The sequence below is a fragment of the Dromaius novaehollandiae genome, chromosome 8, assembly GCF_036370855.1.
Source record: "Dromaius novaehollandiae isolate bDroNov1 chromosome 8, bDroNov1.hap1, whole genome shotgun sequence".
Lineage (NCBI taxonomy): Eukaryota > Metazoa > Chordata > Aves > Casuariiformes > Dromaiidae > Dromaius > Dromaius novaehollandiae.
The window spans coordinates 36,173,365-36,198,001 of NC_088105.1; the positions used below are offsets into that span (position 1 = coordinate 36,173,365).

A 24,637-nucleotide genomic window follows, 5' to 3' on the forward strand; every position below is an offset into this window, starting at 1 on the left:
ACTTCTGTTTCTCACTCCAGACATGGCAAACAGGACCCTTATTTCCAATTAATACATGCTTACTTTCTTATACTCAAGGCTAGCTCTTCATGGGGCTGGACTGGACAGGGGGAGAAGAGGCACTCAAGGGAAATACTTGACTTATGCATTGTTTGGGATGATGTATTTCTTTTCAGCTTACCTGCTCTCAGATAATAAAATTCAGAGCAGCTGAACCCTTTGTCTAAAGGAAGATACATAAAGAGATCACGCAAGACTGCAAATTCCCCACCTCCATAAAGGAAAAACATGCTGTGCACTGGTGTGATGAACCCTATTTCAGATCACACAGGGTGCCCATCGAGACAACCAGCAAGTCTCCAAGATGACCAAAAGCAAAGGAGAGGTGCAGGATAATGTACCAAAGATATGGTTCATACAAAGCTTAAAAGAAGAACATGATATTTCTTAACAGCAGCTTTTGCCCTTCCAGCTGACCTTGCCAATGCCTACACTGATTATACTGGATACATTTCACATTGATTCAACGAGCAATTAGACAATTCAGGGGGAAAAAAAAAGTCCATCAAGAGTTATTAAACCCAGAGCAGTAAACAAAAAGCAAGTTGTTGGAGCCCAGAAGCATACACAGGAGGAGAGACCATAATACACTTGCCCTATTCTTACATTTTTTGAATGATATTGATATCATATCCCTTGTTTTCCTATCGTGTCCCTTCATGCTGTAGCATCCTTCCTTAACTTGGACTGTGAACATTTTGACATAGGGGTGGGTTGTTTGCACAGCCTCACCACAACCAGCCCATTATCGCTAGTGCTGCATATTAGAAATGCAGAAATGCAGGCTGAAGCAATGTTTATAAACTTCATATTTAGCATAAGTTCTTTTGAAGGATTAAAATACTAAGAGGCAATTATTCCTATCAAGAAATAGGAATAGCTGTCATTAAGATGCATCTAGAGTATCACATTAGCTCAAAGTAATAGTTTTATTAACATGGATTTAGAAAGGGCTTCGGTTTTTCTCCTTGATGCCTTCACTTGCAGTGTCTTCAAGTCATCTTCCACTTCTTTATTGCACATGCAAGCTCTCAACATGGAAATTACTCTGAGCACAAATAAAATAACCCTTCCAAACATTTATCCAGAGAGATGCGTTACTCTCACACACGTCTGTCGGCTACGCGAGAGGTGCAGCCTTAGCTATGAAGGGGTGCCCTGCTCCAAGGGGCTGCAGCTGACAGTTGGTGAGGGAGCCGCAGTTAAAATGAGAACCGAAAAGTGAGTGTAGCCGTAAAGGGGGGGGGGGGGGGGGGGGGGAAAAGAGGTTCGAACCTAGGAACAGGCATCTCTTTTTTTTGAATCAGCTGCTGAGATAAGAGAAAAGGGATGAAGAAGGATTCTAAACAGTGAAGAAATAGGAATGGTAACAGAATCAGTGGAGCGGCTTAGTGGGGTTTATCAGATTTGGATAAAAGACAGGATAGCTATCAATCCTCCACGAACTCTCAGAGTTTAAACGTTTGTCCACACCCACGAGGAAAACGCCTCAATTTGACAACCAACCTTACTGAAAAAGCTCCCACTACAGCCATTCAGCAGCGTCTCCTCCGTTCCCTTCTCGAAGGGAATTTAATGCTGTTGAAAGGTGCCAAGTTGACAGACATCAAAGACCAAGAGCCTCTGATGTTGGCACCTACTCAGACAAAAAAACACAGTGGAAGTTGAGATTGTGCCCATCTGTGTCTTTCCACCTGGCCCCAGCCAGAGGACTTCCCAGCCCAGGCTTGGTTGGAGCAGTGACCCTCAGCAGCCACTGCCAATTCGCACCCACCGAGGTGGCAGCCTGCGTGCGAACAGCACCTGATCTCAGGGACTAAATGAAAGCCACTAATTCACTTCACAAGAGCTTCCCAACAAGCATCAGCAGAGGATAATTTGTCCTTGGATTAAATTTCCATTTTAAGAACCTGCACGTGCTCTAAAGAAGTGGAAGACGAGCAATGCAGGAGACACTGAAACATCCAGAAGGGAAACACTCAGCTGTCTTATACCCATTAATAGCATCATTATACTGAAATTACGTTGCATTCGGAACATATTTCAATTCATTTTGGGGGCTACCTCAGAGCCTTGGGGAAAAAAAAGTTAAAAGCAAGCAATTTCAAATTTTTATTGTAAGTAACAAACTCCATGAGAGAACAACTACTGACGTAAGTAGTGGCACTGAATTAGTGGAGGCAGCCACCTATGTAAAATTTGTTTTAACTTCACTAACTCGTATTGCGGAAAGAACTATTTTTTCCACTAGCAATTAGAATTCTCTTCTGAAGTTGCCTCTAATCCAAAGGTGTCTTCCATTCAGTGGAAAAAAATACATATACTAGAGAGAGAACACTAAGATTTTCATACAGATAACAAATAAAACACTTGAAAACTGCCAAAATACCTCGATTAGCTTAAGGGATACGGGACCAGTGGCATAAGAACATTATCACATCTTAATAACTTGTGACTTTGGAACTGTGCATGCCCACGTGAACCAGGAGGTACTGCGTGGCAACCTACGCCTTTGCATTGCTGCAAACCCAACGGGACCTACCCAGAGCAAGCACAGAGCTCAGCATGCCCGCAGCTACCTCTTACTGATATCTTGGACTTCTAAGTCATTTCAAATACGGAGAGGAGATGCTTTGGAAAACGTGTCTAATCTGTGGTTAAGTGAATTAGACCTAACACTTCTCAGAGGTGCTAAGCAGAAGGACAGGAGTCCATGGGCACAAGTTGCAACAAGGAAAATTTCAACTGGGCACAGGAAAAAATGCTTTATAATGAGCGGCTAAACACTGGAACAGGTTGCTCAGATGGTAAAATCTTTGGTAAGATTGTATTTGCTGCAATAAAGCTGACTGCACAAAAAAAAATTATCCACAGCGTTTCACTCAGAACCACCACATTTTCTTACGAAACCACTTTCATTAATCAACGTCAGTAAAGCACACATAACGTCAATTAGGAACTAGGTAGGTATCAGAGCTCAAAATCCAGTTACCAAATGAAGAAACATCAGTGTTTTTCCATGATATTATTCAACAATATCACTAATAATCTAGAAGTAAAAAGAAAACTGCTGATTTCATCTGCCATGAGAGTCACACAGAGCAAGCGACAGCTTCTTGAGAGCCTAGGACCATTTGCACAAGAAGAATTTAATAAAGACAAATGTAAAGAAATATGAGAACAGGATTAGAAAGGTGATTTTACTTCTGCCCAGTCCTCGTAAGACTGATATTCCCTAAGTCTGTATAAAGAGAAAGTTGGAAAATCAGTTGAGATACCAAAGGGAGCCACAAAAATGACTGAAGCACTCACTGAAAAGAAAATACTTGACAATAAGAAGCACAAAGAACTAAATATGTTTTACTTTTATCCACAGAGACAGTCTGAGAAATGACTCGATTACACAGAGTTGGAGTTTTCAGAGGGAAAACACTATTAGAGACCTCTCCTATTCAGCAGAGAAAGACCTAACAAAAGGCAATGACCATTTAGGGACTGAATTTAAAACCATTACAGTAAATAGCATATCATTGTCTCTCTAGCCAGTCAAGTCAACAACCTATTTATAAAGAAGTGTCCAGGCCTATTTATTATGTCCCCACAGAAGCTAACCTTAGCCTATAGGGCTATACTGGGCAGGAGGAGGGAGGTGACAGTAAACTGCTGGGCTGTCACAGGGGAGGGTCTAAACATTTTTACCTAAGCTCTTATAAAGTCATCTGGGTACTAATCCTGATACTTGTGTTTCAAACTGACTAGCTATAGTCTGCTACAGTAGTAAAAGACCATTCAGTTCTCCATACAGTTCACTTTATAGTCTTCAGCCAGCTCCAACTGGAGAAGTCTTTTTTCCTCTCTTTTGCTAAAATCTGCTACTTAGCATTGCAAATGTGGAGTGAATGAATTTTGTTGGCAGGAAAAGTCATCCCTTTACATGCAATTTGTAAAAGTCACTTTAGGACTTTTACCATCCTCAATAGAGATGTTGCATATGTATTAAAGCATTACTCTAACTCACCAGGAGTGCAACCAGCCTCATCAATACCGCTCTCACAGTCCTTCTGCCCATCACATCTCCAGGACGACGGGATACATTTGTTGCTCAAGTCTCCACAGCTAATTTTTTCAGCTGGACATACTTGCTTGGCTAGAAGAATAAAATAAAGAAAAAAAAGTTTAACATAATTCTAGATGCTGTTAACGTAGTCTGCATTTTCAAAGTTATTTTTATTTTGCATGGCTCAATCTGCTGACATATTGTAATAAGACCCCAAGTCAACCACAGTTTTGAGGTGCAACTGCTTAAATCTTCTCTTGTATCAGTGTCCCCAAGAAAGATCACAGTACTTTTAAATGCAGAAAAAGCCAGGGTTTCTTTCAACAAAACCCCAGAAACTTAACTTTAAAACTCAAAGGAACTGAGTGAAGCAGAGCAGAACTCGGACGGGTGCACGACTTCTCCTGGCCACCACTGCCTCGCAGGCATGCTCTCGCTTTGGGGCCACCTCGGTGGCTCCGAGCAGCAGTGAACCCTGCACTGGCCCTGCCATTCCCTAGCACTCCGGTGGCCTCCTTGCCCATTCCCACCTTCTCCTCGTCATCTTCATGCTGTGACTCCCCCCGCTTACACTGACCTGTTGCTGTCACAGCACTAGCACCCTGCGCAGCAGCAGGTAACGCTGGACAAACCACTCTGCAAATACGACCTCCAAATATGTCAGAAAAATGAGTTGCCTGATTTTAGTATCAGGGTTTATTTTGTGTGTTTGGTTTTGTAGGGCAATTTCTAAGCTTCATGCTCTAGGCAGATTATGGTCAGTAAATCTGGGAAAGTAAGTGGAAAGCATAAGCACAAACTCACCTGTGCTACACCAGCCTAACTGTAATGACCTAGATTAGAGGTGACTGAGACTTGAGCAAAAATCCTGGTACGTGCAAGAATGCACCTATGAAAAAAAAACCTGCCAAATTTATTTGGAACCAAGCAAGCTGTGCAGCTTAATGTCTTTGTAGAACTATTTTGCATTGCTAAAATTCCTTTCTTTTTCCTGCAATGAAGTTACTTACTATTCATACTAGTCTGAAGAGCAACATATCTACATTTATTGTGACAAGGCTGCTTGAATGCATAATGTTCCACAGTTTAAACAATATACCCTTTCAAATGTATAATGTTGCACAGTTTAAACAATATATTCTCTAGCATTCTAGAATCATTATCCAATTGGGCAGATTTGCTTATTAAAAACACCAATTACTCTTCCTGCAAAAAAAACCATTGTTTGCAAATAGATTTTTCCTTTGGTGCTAATGATGGTAATGTTACATATGGCTGCAGGTCTACTGAAAAGGCAGGGACCTAAATTCTGAATTAAAAATACCTTTTGCATTGCAAAGATTTTTATGCACAGCCAGCCAGCTTCCCAGGTGCTGAGCAAGGGAGGATGGAAACAGTGCCTCTCCCTTCCCACCCGCACCCCAAGGCCTTCGAGGGGCCTCTTACAGCCCCGAAGCATCAATGAGCTGCTTAGAAAGACGTATCATCTAATCCTGGGATTCCTCTGGCTTCTCCCCACCTTGACCTGCTATATAAAGCTTTCTTTCTAGAATCTGTGGGCAACCTATGCATCAAGAAAAATTAGCTCCCGCCACGGACGGACAGTTAATAACATATGTAATGAAGTTTTATAACCCTGGGGCAAGACAGCGCCTTTGCTGAAATTTGCTCGCTGCATGCCTAAATAATATTTATGAATGCTGCATGATCTACACGGCGGGAGGAGAAAAGCATTCTACGTAGGCTTTTTAAATATTATTATTAGCAGTAATAAAAATCATCTGACACTGGGAAGGCCCGTGGGAGCTGACACCAGCCCACACAGCAGGGCACAGCCTCCCTGGCGCTGCTGAGGTGAAAATAAGGCTTTTTCCCACAAATACGGCACGGGGACATTGCCTGGCTCCGGTGCTTCAGGAGCCGTGGGGGCTTTTGCGACGTGACCAGCTGTGCCATTGCAGAGCCCTCTCCTCCCACTCGGCCCCAGGCTCCCCCTCTGCTCGAGGACTTTGTTTTTTACCAGGACCAAACTTAATGCTCAGAAAACATAATATAAAAATATCTTTCCTCTCCAGGATTTCTTCCTCCCAATGATTTGCCATGCTTTTGCACTTTGAAAGTTTTCCTCCTGTCCACGTTTGTGCAGTGCATTCAAGGGCAAGGTTTGTACTTGACCGGCATACTGGGAAAAATGGGAAACTAAAAATAAAAATCGAGACACTTCTCAATCAGGTTACCAGTCCACATCCCCCCAAAGTGTTCTACTTCTTCTTGTTTGGACTGGGGTGATGGAAAGAAATTCCCTTTTGATGTCAAGTAGGACCCTTTTTTCCATGCTCATGGTAACTCTCCCTGGAGAACGAAGTGGGTCAAGACATGTAGGAATACTTTTCAAACACCTGACTTTGCAGAAGGTGACATATTAATTATATAATACTGTCATAACCTGGCATGATCACCGACCGGCAAAAAGACAATTTCTGCTCACAATTCAAGTGTGGGCATTACTTTTGTTTGGCTGCTGCGGGCAGACACGAACAGCTTTGGGAAGATGAAAGGCTTGGCAAGGTACGGACAGAAGGTTCCTATTTATGGCAAGCAATCTCTGTGTTCATCATCTCGCTGACGGAGCAATTACAGACGTTTAAAAATGTAAATCAAAGCTCAGAGCTGCAGGGAAGCAGCAACAGAAGCTGCTGTTGGCCACGGTTCACCAGCTCTCCACGTCCCAGTGGTTTCTGCACCCAAGCGACCACCGCACGGAGACCGCAAGCTTGGGGAGCACCAGCAGGTAACAGGCGGGATCTTGCATAAAACTCACAGCAAGATTTTGATGAAAATCCTTCTGCATTATTTCAGTAAGCTCTTTTTTCCCCAGAGATGGTGGGGCAGCGTGAGTGGACTCACTGTGGTCACTCATGCCACGAAACCGGCTTTTAGCAAGCGCAACCCAGGCTGATGTTTCTGCACACTGCTTACACAAACCCAGGCCTTCGGGGCTTACGCGACCAAAACGTTTACTTTCTCCCTTCCTCTTCGCCCACCCAGAGAGGAAAGGGTTAGGGCCGTACGTGACAGTGAGAGCTCGTACCCTGGATATATTCTGGACCAGTGTGAGCTATAGCAAGGTCTGCCTTTTCAGAAAAAATGCCGTTAAACAACTCGGTTGAAATGTCAGACACATCAAGACCAATTTATCACAATGGACTGCAAATGCCAAGGATGGACAACAATGGTTTATTTATAAGGAGACAAGAGCAAAGAAGACAAGAAGGTTCCATTTACTCACTACCGCCAATGGCACATTCTTCTTTTTCTTTACACGAGGCTACAAAGTCTTTCACAGAGCCATAGAGCCTAACTGGCGTCCCACTGTTTGCTTCCTCTTGTGCCACTGCTGTGCTTTTCAGGCTCCGGACATCATGTATATTCAAGAAAGCCCAAGAAAACAGAATTGATTTACTTTCAGAAGACCATTTGTCAGGTTCTCACCAAACAGGTACTGCACGAGCATACACAACATGCAATTAAGCAACTTCTGCTGGTGGGAAACCCACACGACTTTTCATCAACAGACTGCACCCATGCAAAGGACGGCCTTTGTGGAAACACATCATCTCACAGGTCTGAGCAGTTTCTCTATCTCTTGAAACATCCCCCCATCTCCTCCCAACCACCCTCCCCTCCATTTTCCCAGGTTCTCCAAGAAAAAAATCCAAACCGATAACCGAACCAAACTGAATAGAGAAAATACTATACTAAAATGGTTTTACTCATTTCTGACATGCCAATAACTTTCTCCTACAAAACTCCCTATGCTACTTTTTAAATGGACTTTAAAAAGCCTACCTCTCCCCCTCCATAAGAGTTCTGGAATATTTTGGGGTTTTAAAGGGAGGTTTGGTTTTTAACAAGGCCCTCTCCTCCTCAGACACTGCCCTTAAGTCTTCTTTCGTCATAGCTGGCAGTTCCTATCCCAGAGACATACCACGTTCATACGTGCCCGCGTGCCCCTCTGTGCCTCCGCCCAAGACGAGCAGAGCTGCCGCCCGAGCACCTGCTCGGGAGGAGGGAGGGCACCGAAGGGGAGAGATCGCGCAGTGAAATTCAGGGCTCAGAGTTCCCAATTCCGGGAGATTTATGGTTCAAAACCACATTTCAGTCACAAGTTTGTATGTATATTGCATGAAATATATGCATGTGTATTCCAGACTACACTCGCCACCGACTGACGCCTGGTGCCCCCAGGACACGAGTGACCCGGGCTTCCACCCCACGCGCCCGCAGGTTCGCTCCGTGGCTCACGGCAGGTTGCTGCCGCCTCAGCTTACTTCACTGAACTCTGCAAGATGCCACCAGATCTTCTGCCAGCTGATCTCCCTTTTCCTCTCCCTGCACTGAGGGAATCCAAACCAAACAGGCAAGATCCTCATTTACAGCGAGAAGCGCTTGCATGGGGCAGCAGCACCCGTGATGGATTCGGCCCAGGGGTTTCTCTTGCGCTGATGTACCCGGCCTGCCGCGAATGCCCCCAAACCCGCAGCTCAGCTGGCTGCCTGCGGCCGCATCTGCGTCCCCGTAACACACAACCAACCTCAGGAACCCGTTCCTGGCAGTGGTAACCAGAGGATTGTTTCTGCAGAGATTGGGATGCTGCAGTCAGCTTCCCCTTCCGTCACGTCCAGCAAAGCACCACCAGCGTGCGCCTGCGCGACGGCCAGCTTTGCCCAAACTGGTACCTTCTGCCGAAGTCCGTGCGGCTCTACCAGTAGCAGTGCTTGGTTCGCTCGCCGTGTTTATACTGCGCATACACTTGAAACCAATAAGAAAATAAAGGAGACTTTACATTTCCACTTGAAAGCAGTCCAGGCCAGAATGAATGCCACGATTAGTAGCTTATGTGAATTAAGACCGCGGCACTGGGAGACTTGGAATGAGACCAAATCAACACCACAACTGACCCCGTTGCTGGCAGGCTCGGCCGGGGAGGCCGACCCAGGCACCCGCTCGCACGGGACAGCCCAGCCCAGTCTGAACTGGGGCACGCCGCAACACTGATTCCCAGGACCGGGACCTCAGACTGCTCCTACCTGACTCTACGTTTTGGAGTGCATAAGCATGCGCTTACGTACAATAACCTTTGTGGGAGCGTGCAAAGGCAGAGCAGTAGTGAAAATCTATTCTTCCAGCAGAAAAATATAATTAATTTATGGCCATTACCTTTAAACTTTGAACATAATTTACTACAAACGACCCAAAAGACAAATTAGGAAAGCTACTAAGAAAATATAACCATAAAGGTCAAGAAATTGTAAGATCGTTAACAGGATTAACGGTTCAAACGCCTGATAAAAAGCCAGATTCTGCAGCACGATTTGTTTGATAGTGACTCATGTTCAGAGGTTCCCAAGGGAATGGAAAAGGATTTATACAGACTTAACTCCGCTGCACTGAGCAGTACAGCCCGTACTAGGTGCATTCTTGCGTGCTTGTAAGAAAGGCTCCTATACAGCAGCATGGGTTGGGAGCCTGCAACCATCACCCAGCTCCCCCTCCACCCGGCACAGCAGGGATAAAATAGGCTTAGTGTGCAAAGGCCTCCGCGTGTCCGGAACAGACAGCACGGACCTTGCTCTCCTACAGATCACAGCATTTGTGATTATCACCTCCGGGATCAGAGCAAAATAACCAGGAATTCAAAATCCCAAGATTAATCCTAATTATTGAAATACAGACTCACTGCACAGATTAAAAGCAAGGTACGGGAAAGGCTTTTTGTAGGAAAGGCGTGTTTCAAACACAGGCACTACAACACCCTCTGAGAAGGAAGTGATTCCCAGGTAGTGCCAATAACTTTAACGTGTTATATAAACTGTATTTGAGCACAGTGTAAAGAGCTTCTGTACTGGGCTGGGGGGAAAGAAAAGAAAAAAAAGGCATCAGGTTTCAGAGTGACAGATAACCAAGCTTCAGTCAATCATCTCTGTGGGTCAGGAAGGGATCCTTCACCAAAGCTCAGAGCGATCCCGACATACTCGGGGTTGGTTTGTTCCCAAACCCAACCCTGGCACAGCTGAAGGCAACACGCAGGACAGAGAGGACTAGCACTCTGGGGCTGCCAACACATCATTTTTCTTAGACTCACAATTGCTATGTCTTATTCACCCATTTTAAAATGAAAATCATCAAACTGAGATAAGGAAGGCATTTCCTTCCCCTCAGTCACACTGGCAGCATTTCAGCTACTTTTTATATTTCTTCAACACAGCCAATGTTCAATTGCTGCAATCATCTGAGCATGTCTCACCTAATTAACTTCATAGCTCTGCAAGGTTTAGTTTTTAATTTTTATTTTGACGGCACTTCCATTCTTTATCTGTGCAGCGCAACAGGCCCAGTTGTTGTTTTAATTATCTAACTCCTGTGAAACGACCGCGTTTCAGCGGTGCCCGTACGCTACACAGTGACGTTCCTCCACTGGCAAGGCTGGGTGAGCACACAGGAGAGCAGTCTCCAGGAGATCATAAGTGGTATTTAAGTATAAAAAAGAGCTACATGATACAGTCAGGACTCTCTCCTCCCAAACAAAACACATTTTATTATCTGCCAATATTCACATGGGAAGTCAAGAACGCATCAGCCATTCCCTGAGAAAACTACAGTGGTTTTTATGCCCAAGCAACTCGTTACAGCAGAACCCTTCCCGGGGACACACACAGCCCCAGCACAGAGGGTGGGCAATTCTTCAACACGGCCCGTCCTCGGGCTGCCTCGGCCTCTGCACGCCAGCCAGTCCGCTCAGCCCAGCTTCGCACCACCGACAGTACGACGTCCCTGAGCACTGCTTTGGCTAGAGACGCACAGATCCTCTAAAAAACTCAACCGAGATGTAACGCAACCCACGGACTGCAATCCTTACTGTCGCTGCGTGCAGGCTCTGGACAGCGACAACACGCAAAACTCCCACCACCAGCGCTTGCTTGTGTCTCGACAGTGCTGGAAGGAGCTGCTGCTGCTGCAGAGCTGAGCACGAAGGACAAGACCCTTCGCGGGGGCAGAAGAACGTGCACGGCAGAAAAGGTCTGCAACAGACACGAGGCTGATGCAGTTACTCCATCTCAACGTCATTGCATGCGAAGCCACGTGAGATACCGTGGACCACTTGCCACCTTTGAATGCTACAGAAAGTTTCACGTCTTTCCTGACAGCACAGTCATCTGGTCATCAGAAACGTTTACTCAGATTAAGCCAGAGAAGATACTGATACAGCCCGGTAATGCCGGGCTAGCGGCCGCTCAAGCACTATGAGGCAGAGCCCTCCCAGCTTGCGGGGACAAAAAGGAAGATTTCACAAACCGAAGCCTGAGGCCGGCTGCTGCTCTTCCCCGCTGCTGCCAGCTTTGGCCTCTGCGCGTCTTCTCTCCAGGTAAGACAAATCCGTGCCTTACCTGGGGCTTATCAGCAATAACATTCAAGCACACAGGAAAAAAGCCCGGCCCAGGGAGTTTTGCTACTGGCCTGGACTGAACTGGGAAGCAGCCACAGACCACGCTGAGGTTACCGGTCCAGCCACCGGGCCACCCCAGCCAGCACCCTGGGGCCGGGACTAAGCCACCCAGCGCACACCCTTGCCGATGGCTCCATTTTCTCCCCCACCTTAAGCTGCATAGGGATGTTACTCCCACTGTGAGTTTTAAGAGGAGAATCACCGTACAGAAGGTTTTGTTGTGTTTGGGTCTCCAGCCGAGCAGGAGGCAGAAGGGCTGGATGCTGCCCCATCCCAGCGAACCCCAGCACGGTCCCCGCGGAGCCACCGAGCCCTCCTGCCCTTCACTGCCGCCACCGCAGCCAGGGCGGACCTGCTCTGCGAGAGCAGCTATCACCTGACTCCCCTTACGAAAGCACTCCAATTTATTTTGCACTATTGAAAAGTTTATTTCGGCCTCTCCAATCACAGGGATCGACTACTCATGTCCTTAGCTTGGGCACGGATAGGCGCAGATGAAAGGGAAGAAGACATTAGTAATAAATACGGTGAAAAAAGAGGAAGAGGAACCTGTTACGGATGTACCCAAAGCAGCAGTGTGCCCTGCTGATCTTAAAAAGTTTAATCATTTAATTAACTGACAGTTAACTTTGTTGGTTAGCAAGTAAACAGACTTGTTAGCAAAAGTCAGCTCTCACCCAGTTATCTTTAGATACATTTCTAATAGCAAAGCTACTAAATATTCCCTTTTGTGAGAGGCGTTCCTCACGCTCAATTTCAGCTAAAAAAATTAAGAAGATTAAAGAAATCCCATAATGAATTGGCTTTAAAATGGTTAGTTAAAATGCTTCCCTTTTTCTATCCTCTACATAAAATTTTCTTTAAACTCTGCTGTTTTTAAAGCTGTTTAAAAGGAACAGTTCAGAACATGGTCCTGTACCAGCCTGCTGACCCACTGCTGCCTAGACCAAAGCCCACCCTGTTCGTCGATGCACACGCTGCCGGTTATAACGCAGGGGGCTCGGTTTGGTCTCCTCTACACCTGAACAGCAATAGGTGAGTTCAGGAAAAGAAAAAAAAAAAGAAAAGGCAAAAAGGAAGAAGAAATTTGCCTTTCCTCTCTCCCCAAGGTGGAACTGAGCCCCAGCCTCCCGCACGGCCGAGAGCCGAGCTCCATCCCTGAGCACGGATCCTCCCCCTCCGCTTACGTCGCGGGATGCCCACTGGCGAACCCCAAACCTGGCTGCAGACGGCCTTTAAAATTTTTTTTACAGAAATGCAAGCAATCAACTCTATCCTCTCAATCAGTAGTAATGCAGTAATGCGCCTTTTGTTATTCATAGGCTTTTGGCTTAAAGACATTGCAGCTTTATTAACATCAACCTTCTTTGCTAAAGGTTTGGTGATAAAATACTTCAGAGTACAGTACACAGCAACCCAGTCCTATTCCCGCCTGTGCTCTGCCACTCAGCAGCTGGGAAGCATCCTGGAGCAGAACTTTTGCACCAATTACCGGACAAGAGACTCATTCACATTTCACTGAATCAAATGTGCTTCGTTATTCTTGTCTTACAGATACAAATGACACATGACAGGGTGCTTTCCAGCCTTCTTTCAACTCTGCAGCACTGTCACTCTGAACTGGTAAAAAGTTAGTTTCTAGACATAAATCCTTTCCTTTTTGCTGGCTGCAATGTGGTTTAGTACAAGCCTCCCAGCCACACCACCTTGGGCACTAGTCACCTTCTCAGGCAAGGGGCTGAGCACAGGACCAGGAGCTAAGACGCCTGATTTCTGGTCTCACCACTGGCTCTTGGTCCGTTCTGTGGTTATAGGCAAATCTCAAACTTCTCATCCTGTGAGTTAAATACATGAAGATGGTTACATCCCTGTGTTGCTGAGATTATCCTTCTAGTTAAAATTTCTGCATTTCTTTGGAGTAAAAAGATAGAGAAATGCCTCTGCAAGGGTGACTCTGTTTTCCAGGGTCAGTACGCAGACTGTGGATTTGAAAGCACTAAAGAGATCAAAGTCAGCATCGCTCAGAAGGATGCTGGAAGGAAGCTGTCAGCCAGCTACCTTGGCAAATAAGGCTGGTGGCAGCAAACGGTATGAAAAAAAGGTCTAATGCTCCCCGCCGTAAGTGGCTGGGCACTGTCCGCGCCCACGTAGCAACCGCAGAAGCCAAGAACTACGTGGGGCCAATTTCCATTTCATCTGTTTTCCAGCAAAACCCACTGACTTACGCCGAGGTAGCAGGAGAGGACTTAGTTCCTAAATTGAGACGTAAAATAATATATATAAACTGGCAGATAACTGATACGTAAATATACTACCTACATTTTCCTGTGGCAGTTCCTGTCTCTTGCTCTTATCACTTCAGCAGTAACTAGCAAATCGTCAGATATTCTAGTACTATCCTCAAGATAAGGACAGTCTGATATCTGATGAACTCCTAATGAACATACCGTTAATTGCATAACCTTCCATCAGTACAATAACGCTTCGATTCATCAAGGACATTAAACAGCTTCCCTGCTTTACAGCTTCCTTATAATTAATAATATATTCTTCCCACTTCTAAATATAAACTATAATGAGCTGCTTAAAAGAATCCAAGCTGTACCCTTCACCAAGCACTTTTGATCAAAAGAAAATGAGCCGGAGTTTGTTCAAACAACGGAAGCTGTCTTCAGCCACGAATTGTCTGTCAGCTTCCCAGCGGGCCTAATCCTGAAGGCAAGGTGCCTACCTCGAGCAGGTCTGCCAGCCCCAGAAAGCACCTTCTTCTACCTAAAACACAGCGTCCCTCTTATTGTCGGGGATGGATCGCGCAGGTTAAACGCGTACAGAGGTATTCTTCTGTATTAGATAACTGCTGCCAAATTATGAATAATCAACTCCACAGGAACTGTGCCACCAATCCCCCTGCCACTCGGCAAGCTAATACTCTGTGGCAAAAATCACACCAGTGGCATCTCTCCTCCATGTCACACGTCCCCTCTTAGAGTTTTCCCCCCGTTTGCCATTCCCTTTTGTTTTCCTGAGAGGTGGAAGATCTCCAAGGATCACAGAGCAGAAGGAGGCTTTCTTGACCCCTGTGATGGGCAGCATCTGTTCTGCTTGTCCTTAATTTGTATGTCATATTTCTTAAGAGATTTAAAATCAGCAGTTGAGATTTCACCTTTTCAGAAGCAGAGGGAGATGCCTCCTGCCTTTCAGAGCGAGTGAGCACATTTAGGAGAAAGACGTGGTCAGAGGACAGGCACGGGCAAGAGCTGGGCCAGCAGCACTGCAGCAAACGGGCAGGCTAGGGAGAAAAGCAAGAGCAGGCACGGGCACCTCTCACACTGCTGGAAAAACAAACTTTCTAGGGATGCAAAGGGGCTGGTGCACAGCTAACTGCGGCTCAGAAAGACACCGACTTGCCCAAAACTAGGCCTGGATGCAGGGATCACCCTGAATGGACACCGTGGGCAGGAAAAGAGTTGTGTATAAACACTTTTAAAAATTTCTATTCTGACAGAACAGTTACTTTTATTCTCGTTAATGACATTAATTTTTCTTCTAATTCAAGCTGATCTTTGGCCCTAAGGCATTTTTGGACATCTTTAGGTGGTAACTACAAGGCAAAGATCTAGGCAGTCCCACCTGGAGGCTCTGGCTGATGGAGGTCCTGGCACAGTAACTTCTGACCGTCTTTTTACCATCTCTGTGTCACCTGTTCTTTATATAGACTTTATAGCTAGGTCAAATCACATGTCACAATAAACATATAATATCTTATTAATACATATAGTATCTTATTAACAAGGTAGTGATTCAACCAAGAAACAGTGACAAGGGAGACAACTCCAGTTTTTCCTAATAACACGTAGACATAAATTTCTTTTTTTATTCTTGATGGATGTGTTCCATTACCAGCCTTTCCAGGGCTTCTTCCAAACCTACAAACAGCATGATCAGCACATACTGTCCTTGGAGCTGAACTGGGTATTGCTGCAGCAATTAGGAACTCGAGTCTAGGACCACAGACCTATTACAGCAGGTGCTGTACACAGCTTCATTTAATGTTTTAAATTACCATGAAAATACCAGCTTTATATTAATTCTCAGAAACTCCCAGGAATGTTCCAAAATCTGTTAAAAAACAAAACAAAACAAAAACACAAATCAGCAAACTCACTGGCTGTGTCTTTTAACACCTTTCAACGGGAGTTTGCCAGTACTGCTGATTTAAAACCATGCAACTTTAATAGCTGCTGTTTAGTAATAGGAGAGTTGCTAAATGTGTGAATGTATCTTCCTCCTCCTCTTTCTGAGCAGAAATTAGAACAAATCTAAGCATTTCTGCATTTTCTATTACTGCATGCTTACTGTTTTACTCTCTTTGCTTGATATCACACTATACCATTGTCAGAAATGTTTTTCATACACTTAAAGAATTCCTTACAATCCTTAACATAACTGGTCATAAATCATGCATATTTCTCACTTTCCTTATTCAGTGCCTTTATTTTCTAACTACCCTCTTGTAGCTAGACTCTAATCATTTAAGCTTTCAACATCTTTTTTTTAATGCTGTCTCCCTATGGAAACAAGGTTTATATGATGAACAAGAATCTCTGTCCTTTTAATTTTTAAGTGCACTAGCCAAATCAAAGAAAAATAACAAGAAGATAAGAGCTCTCAAAGAGAATTAAGTTCCTATAAGTTCGGTGAAAATACCTGACTGGGTAGGATACTCTGCCAGAAGAAGAGGCTGCCACATGAGCCCAGCCCATATTGGACAACAAAGAATCCACACGCAGGAGGATTCAGGGATAACTTTTCCGGGCGGTCCTTGCCTTCTGAGGCCCCCAAAAGACAGCCAGCCCCAGGACACAAATGAACAGGAAACCAAGCTTCATTAGTTCTGGTGCTCACAAAGCTGTTTGCTAATTCAGTGACCAAATTATACTTGTAGGCAAGAATTGGACCCACACAGCAAGGGGGAAAAGGCTCAGAGAAATGGAGTATAGTGCACTGCTTCTCAAGAGCTGGTATGCGACGTCTTAAGGTTTTCAACAAGAAGGTTTCTTGCTAACTTGGGTTAACTAAAAGAGGTAGATGGGACCTCTGAGACAAGGGTCTGATCTCCTCTATATCAGGTATGATTGCATTTGGTCTAAATCGAGTAGTTTTTATGACATTCAAGTTGAAAGTACATCTCATTTTCCATGCAGGTCAGATATAATTTCCTTTCCAGCCCCTTAGGGGAGTCTGATTTCAGAACTTTAAATAACTTGCTGCCCTCTCAGCGTCTGACCTTTCCCAGACCTGCTCTGACGATGAGACAAAGCTGTCTTTATTTAGGTTTTTCCACCTGACAGCTGCAGGAGAGAAGAGCAGGGGAGAGCAAGGGGAAAGCTTCAGGCAGACCAGAATCTGCAGGACCTTCACCGAGAGACTCAAAAGAGCTGCTCAGCATCACGCCAAAGACGAGAGCAGCAAGAAGGCACCGTCCTGGTCTGCTTGCGCCGGGGGCATGGGATGACGGACATGTGCACGTACCCCTCCGGCGTGTGCATCTGTGCCACCTTCCCCAGTGGAGACACGTGCCAGTCTGCTAATCTGCTCTTACAAGAGGGAAGGAAATTTTCCCTGGCCTCACAGTTACCGCCTAGGCCAGGAACCACCTACACTTCTGATGATGCCGGGCTCGAGTTAACAACACAGGCTGAGCTGAACCAGTGTGCTCCTCAAAATGTAAAGGACATAATCTCTTATGGGCTCCCCAAACAGCAGCTGGAAGCATGAAAACTGTCTGAATACCTAAAGAACTCTTCTTTCTGTTTGAGGGATGAAGTTGAGGAAGGATCTGGGGAACAAACAAGAGTAGCCATATGAGATCAGCAAAATCAAATACCCATTTCTGACCGCTTGAAATAACCCAAACATCCCGACTGACTATGCCCAGGGAAGTGTGCTCATATCAGTGTTTAAATGTATGACTTGATTACATCAGCTTCCTTAAATCAGAATTGCTTCCATGTAGGTAACACCAGGAGGCCATGCAAAAGCGTAACACTGCACATTACCCACTGCGTTACCCAATGCGCAGGGTCCCAGGCCTAGTCGATGGCTTTTAAAAGACAGATCTGTGTGCCAGTATATCGCGTGGGCTGGCATTTGTCATCCACAGCTTCACCACTGTGCACCCAGTCATCACACCAACGCATGATCACCCCCAAAGCCCTCCGTTCTTCTCCACCCGCCAGGTGGGTTTTGATCTCAGCTCATAGGCCTCTCATTTAGTGCTCTAAAGATCTCTGGGTTTGGGGAAAGAGGGTGAGCAATCGCAGTACGGAGAAAGTAAGTCAGCACATTTGCAGGTTTAAACTACCAAAATTTTTCTTTTGGCTCAGTGGGAGCGAAAACGTGTCTTGAAAGGCAGATGCAGCAGCTCCAGTTCTCATAATATTTGATGAGGAGATAGGGATATATTCACTCCTTCTGGGACATGTGTTACACAACAGCTTCCAGTGGAAGCTGTTTTACACTCCTGTGCAAAAAACACTTCTTCCAAGCCAGGAACATAGGAGCTAAATGACAAAATCCAAGTGAAGGGGAAGAATATGTAGAACTGTTGCCAGTCTATGAAAAAGCAAGGACTGTTCCAAGAAACATGAAGTTCCTGGTGTTGCATGATCACTGAACATACCTTTCTCAAGAACGTGAATCCCAGATTTCTATCTTTTATTTGTTTTACACAATTTTAAAGATCTTTCCTCCACTTAATACATATTACAGGGATGACTTCTTTCAGATTATTTAGTTTAAATTGACCTTTGTTAAGCATCATTCTCTAGCTATCTCCCTTTGCAATGTTTGCACAGCGGCAGTCTCCCTGGTGTTTAGGAATCACCATAACTAACTCCTCATAGCTCCTTAGATGTGTGCAAAGAGAATAGCACTTTGAGTCATGTTGCTAAATGGAGTCACATCACAGACTGTCTCCTGAAGCCAGCCTTTAAAAATAATGATACATATTTTATACCATATTATGAAAATATCATGGGCTCCCATGTCATAAAGAAAGCAAAGTCATAACAGAAAAACTCCTTGCTCATTATTCTGTGGAAGGAAATTGTAATGCAGAGCTAAGACACACATACACACACACATATATTTATATGTATAGAAGCTGGCATGCATGCCCAGCCACAGTACAGTGGCTACTACCAGATAAAACAGAATATTTTGCACATTAGGACTCAGAACCGTGCCCAAAATTAAGGCCACCACCAGTCTGAGACCACCAAATACAGCTTAGCTCTGTTACTTCTTCTGTTTTTCATTGCAAGTATTTTTTAAAACGATCTTTTTGCATTTCAGATAAAACAAAGTATACTCTTTAACCCTGCATAATCTGGAAATGAAAGAAAGGATAGAAAGAACCCCATAATCCTGATGCATAATACTGCTCAATCATTTCTCCTTGAAACTTCACAACCAAGATTACTGGCTCATGGAAAGTAACAAAAAATAGTTCAAAACACACTTACAAGAGGCAAAATCTGAGAGCACATATGGAAAAGATGACACAGCCAGATGCCCCCCTCCCCACTAGCACTACAGAACTGAAGTCTGCAGAAGAAACTGCTGCCCAGAAGCTGTTAGTGTAGGACATTCAGCTTAGAAAAACCTGCCTACACTTAGGCAGCCAAAAAGGTGCATTTAAAAATCAGCAATCTTTTTCAAAAGTCTTGGTCCAGAGCCTTAAAAGATATTTGCTGTGCACTTCTGAATGCCTAGGCTTTGCTCCTTCCCACCACCTCCTTTAAAATAGTAATTTAAGAAAATACCTCATTAAAGAAACATGAAGAAAATTTAATAAGGGATTGTAAAAGAACAACTTAAACGTAAAAATTCCCCATATCCTTAACTTTTACTCAGTTAATAAACTGGCAAGAAATTAGGCCAAGAAGGGTATCGAAATTAAGAGCTTTTAACCACACAGTAAAATCCAGCCACAATTCATAGCCCTGTTATTACCTAGCATCTATCAAAGAGGAATATTATCTCCAGGCTGACTCCAGCCACCCAGGATGACACAGTGGCACCAGTGAGAGCAGTTTTGACCACTCTGTTTTGCAGATGGTGACACTTAGAAACCACTTCACTCAACTACCGTCCCACTGCAAGGCAGCGGCAGAGCCAAAAATCAAACCCAGGCTCCTTGACTGCCAGTCCTGTGTCTCAACAGCTCTCCTGGGCAACCTCATGCGAGGGCCTGGAGACACATTTACCGATATCTTCCTTCCCTACCAGCACCTCGGTCTGCAAAGCAGAAGCAGCTGTGCTCCGCCACTGACACTGGACTCGCATTTCTCCCACCTCCTCCTTTCGCCCTTCCGCCTCCGCTTCGTTCTCCCTCTGCGCAGAGCATCCTCTCTGTACATTTTGCTCGTGCTCTTTTTCTTCCTCAAATCCACCCTCGACAGCTACTTTTGCCAAATCTATAATAATCTTAAGAGAGTTACATATCTATGTATATAAATGTAATAATCAAGCCACGCTTGGCCTTAGATGAGGGACCCTTTGACCCTATTATTATTATAATCTTTATTCTATTCCTTCTGCTCTTCCTCTTTCATCAGTCACTTGTGTCAGTTCCAATAAAAAACCCACTCAGCCAACGCACACGTAACTACGTCAGGGCACTACGCAGTGCTGGAAAGCGGCTGCACAGGCCGGCGCAGACCCCACCGGCTTCGGCGACGCTCTGCTGCAAATGCAACGACTTAGTCGTACACAGAACGGGGAGCAGCACTGCGGGACCCTGGTTTGATTTATTTTTCTGAAGCACCTCATGCACTTCTTGGTGCTGAAGACAACACCCAGTTTAACTAGGGCTTGCAAAGTGCTCGGTGGTTTTTGGAGAGAAGTACAATATAGGAGGGGCTGGTAGCAGAAAAGCTAAGCGCAAATAGGATTTAAAAATGTGATTTTAAGGTTGACAACATTTCTTTAATCCCTCTAATGCTGTTTAGCTTGCTTGTCTGGCTTGAATATAATGGATCAGGAACTGCTTCTCAGAGTTTCTCATCAGATAAGCAGTTAGGTAATTATGGGACTTAAATTACGCAAAAAAATAGAGATTCTACAACTGTGATCTTCCACAGCACTGCTGTTTCTTATAAATGAACATATTGTGCAAGCCAGGAAGAAGGCACTGATTAAAATAATGAAGAGCCCTACTAGAACTTAGATGTGTTTTTCCTTTGTGAAAAACAAAACACTCTACCTGGCTGATTTGAATTACCGCTACCAAAGCCCGCTTTAATTTTTCCTCACAGATTAATTTAATTAAATCTATTATTACAAGGGTTTTTTTTTGGTTTTTTACATATACTATATGACAACTTGGGGTACTCTGATAAATCTGGAAGATCAGAAAATGTTACCAGTGGCATTTTGTCTTCCTTGCCTGCCAACCATTTGCAGCCGGAGCAGTGTGCTTGACGAGATGCCGTTCCCGAGCGGGCCGGCGTTCAGCCGATCCTCGAGGCGAAACACCACTGGCTGCACTCAGGGGCAGCTCGTAGACAGAGTGGTTTTTTGGTGCCTGCTCTGAAAAGCAGGAATAGAGTACCATTAAAAGATGATGGGAGGAGCCCCGAGCGGTGGGTATCTACCATGTCAGGCTCCTGCCCGGTTGGCCATCCCCTTTTCTCCAAGCACCTCTGGCACATCAGTACAGCACATCTGCTCCAGGGCCACCTCTCCAGATGCTCGATGGGACAAACGAGATCGGGAAGCTCATGCGCAGGCACGCTGGGTCGCCCGCCGCTTTCCCAGGCTCCCCGTGAAGCGATCCCGGAGCCGGTGTGCTCAGGCTGCGCGCTGGGCTCTGCTCAGAGCCCGCGGGTCCGGACGGGAATAAAAACCCGGTGTCTCCAGAAGCCTCCCAGCCGTGGCTGAGAGTCCAGCAGGCTCCCGCGGGGGTTTCTCAGCCTCCGTAGCAGCAGCTGCTCTTTCATTTTCCCTCTGTCCAGGCTCATTTTCTTTCTCTCCTTCAGTCTAATCAAAACAGGGAGGAAAGAGCCCCGCAGCACGCGAGGGGGACAGAACGGTCCAGAGGAGAAAGGAGGCACAGGGCATTGAACCGATGTCCATCTGTAACAGATTATGGCTGCAAAAGTGCTTCTGATTGATAGGGAAACTAAAGCCACAAAAGTCCCCGGATGAGCAAACATAATTAAACCTGCCAAGATGAGTGATAGAAATGATACAGAGAGGAATTATACAGGTCTCCAGGAGATTGCCAGAAATCACTGTAAAACATTTTTTTCCCTTTTTCCTGCTACCTGAAGCCTCCTTTTTTTACTTCATTTAAATGAAAAACTTTCCTAAGTATGCTGCGATATTTGTATTTCACCTTGTATTTGCCATTACAGTATGCTCCCCTCTGTTCTATTAAAGGGCTGGACATATAAAACAGAATCCAGGACTTCTAAAAAAAAAAATTCACAGTAAGAGAAAAATTGAGTGCAGTGTTACACTCCATGTTATGTACCTCCAGTGTCCACAGCAGCTGCAAGGAAGTCATCCTGCACCGGTGCTGGTAACGGCTGCACGGAGGCAATTGCTGCAGAAGATGCATGAGCTCACACCGAAAGGTGCTGCTGCTTTTTCACAGTAAAGGTGATGACTCTGCTGAGGTGTTAAAGGTATCAGCAACTGAATCCCTGCTCAAAGGGACCAGGGGCATATGAAAAACTCAAGGCCAACAAAAAAGAAGGATTCAGTAGACAAGCAAAGACTTAAGGATTTGTAAGATGTCCTCATTCTCAAGTGCACTTGTAAGCGAAAATGGAAAGAAGTTCTGAAGAGGTTCTGCTGCTATTAAAATAATTGTGTTTCTTATCTCAGAGAGAATATTTCATCATTTATATGCATACAAAAAACCCCTACCAGTCTGCTTTTTCAGAGGATGGAACAGGCACCTTTTAAGTCTGGCAGCTTAGGTGGCATTTTAATTGAATGTGTTCAGGCCGCTGCACACGAATAGCGGCACGCAGACCTGTGGCTGACAAGAAAAGACTCTCCCCGACCATCTACGCCTTCACTTCATTACAAATAGCCCCGCTGATTCCAGCGGCTCGGCTCCAACTTTGACTCTTGCAACACATCTAGAGGCAGGAACTGAAACATCTAAGTCTTTGCAGAATTTGTATGCTAATTGCTCTTTCTCCTTTCTGCCTTCCATAGGGTGCCAATATACCTGACGAAATGCTTGAATGGTGCACCATTTTTTTTGTATATGTGTGCGTGCATGTATAATTTTGCATATATAACTGCACACGCAATGGCTAGAAATGAAATCACTGACTTTCGAACACACTAGATGTGCCTCTCCCTGTACAAAAGCAGCACTGGTTATGTTCACGCTGGATGACCAACGTTTACCACCTCTACACCAAAACAGAGAATTCAGCCTTCATACAATAACACGAGTCTTGTACGAGAGAAGACTTTGGGCATTCAAGGGACGTGGGCAAGAGGACTGCTTGAGCAACACAGGCCAGAAAAATGCTGCAATAGCTTGTACGAATCTATCGGTAGGAGAACGTGCGTGCATGTGTGGTCCAACAAAGTTCATGAGCTAACTCCCCTGTATTTTAATATAGAGCACTGTTAGCATGTTTTAACAAGTTAAAATACAAGACAGAGAAAGGGTGAGCTGAAACCTATCACTCTGGACAGTCACTGAACACAGTGTCCCGACAAAGCAGACGAGAAGCGACTGCTCAGTTAAAGCCCCGACTACGCTGGCAGCAGCCCTGGAAGCCGTCGCAGGCGGTGAACGCGCCGGGTGAAGACCCGGGCTGCTCTCACACAGGCAGCAACCACGCCTGCACCCAGAGCTGAGTTGGACTGAAAGCGTTTCGGAGAATTACGGATCTCCAGGGCAAGGTCTGAGTTACGTAAGTTGTCTACCAAGGCACGCAGAGACTGCCCATCAGACCAGGCCTAATCACGATCCTAATCCTCGCGGAAGCAGCCTGGAGTATCACAGAACCATTATTAAAACTGCAAATGGCTTCAGTGGGAGTTTGTCCTGAGTGGGAACATGGTCCTAGAACCGTGTAAATGGAGAAAGAGAGGAAAAAATAACTATTAGGTAAAAGATGGCGGAACTAGGAGTCACAGTTTCAACATGGGCAAAAGTGGTACATTAAAGCCAACTAAACACTAAACCCATTATGGTACTAAAATACAGACACTATTTAAATATGAAAAATGTTAAACAATGCCATTTCCTTTTCACCTCTTCAAGTATTTTCCTCAAACCATAATTCACCCATTTAAGAAAGGAAAAACCAGGCAAGGTTCACCTTCTGTGCTCTTAAAGCCCAACACTGCTTCATTCAACTACCAAAACATTTCAATTCTCAAATTACGTTTTGCTTCTGATTCCCAGAAACCATTTCCTCCTCTTCACATCAGCCATGGCAAGTACACCAACCATGAATTCTTCCACTTCATAAATGAACAGGAAATAAATATAAAAAATTAGGTACATCTGAATTTCAGAAAGCAAGCAGGAAGAGAACGGAAAAAATGAAAGCGCTAAGTGAAAACCTGCCTGAATATTTCTGAAAATCTCTTCAGTTTTTACTAGTTCAGTATTTATAGGCCGTTAAATAATTACACATACAAGAGCTTCATATGCTCGACTTTCATTTTCCTGCTCTTCTTTCCTATTGAAATAAATGTAAGATTAATTACAGCCATAAAAAGGCAGCATCAAAACCTTTTATGACCATTCCTGTTTATGAACTGCATGAATGCATTAGACCAATAGGAAAAATATTTAAATGCCAGCATTTAAATCTTCGTAGCAGTCAACTAACAAAAGCTCACAGTAGATCTGAGGCGTGGGAACACTGCAAATGTCACAGCTTGCAAGGCAACGTGAAAAAGTCACTTTCTTGCAAGGTAGCGTTGCTCAAGGAGAGAGCAGCAAAAATGTTAGAAAAGACCCA

General features: G+C 44.9%; 1 protein-coding gene across 2 annotated transcripts in view; it reads right to left on the reverse strand.

The window, feature by feature from the left end:
- LRP8 (LDL receptor related protein 8) overlaps positions 1-24,637 on the reverse strand; it is a 178,359-nt gene that overhangs the window by 39,156 nt on the left and 114,566 nt on the right. For both annotated transcript variants that reach the window (XM_064516218.1, XM_064516217.1), the window contains exon 4: positions 4,079-4,207. In XM_064516218.1, coding sequence (XP_064372288.1) covers positions 4,079-4,207 — 129 coding nt within the window. The remainder of the gene's footprint in view (positions 1-4,078; positions 4,208-24,637) is intronic.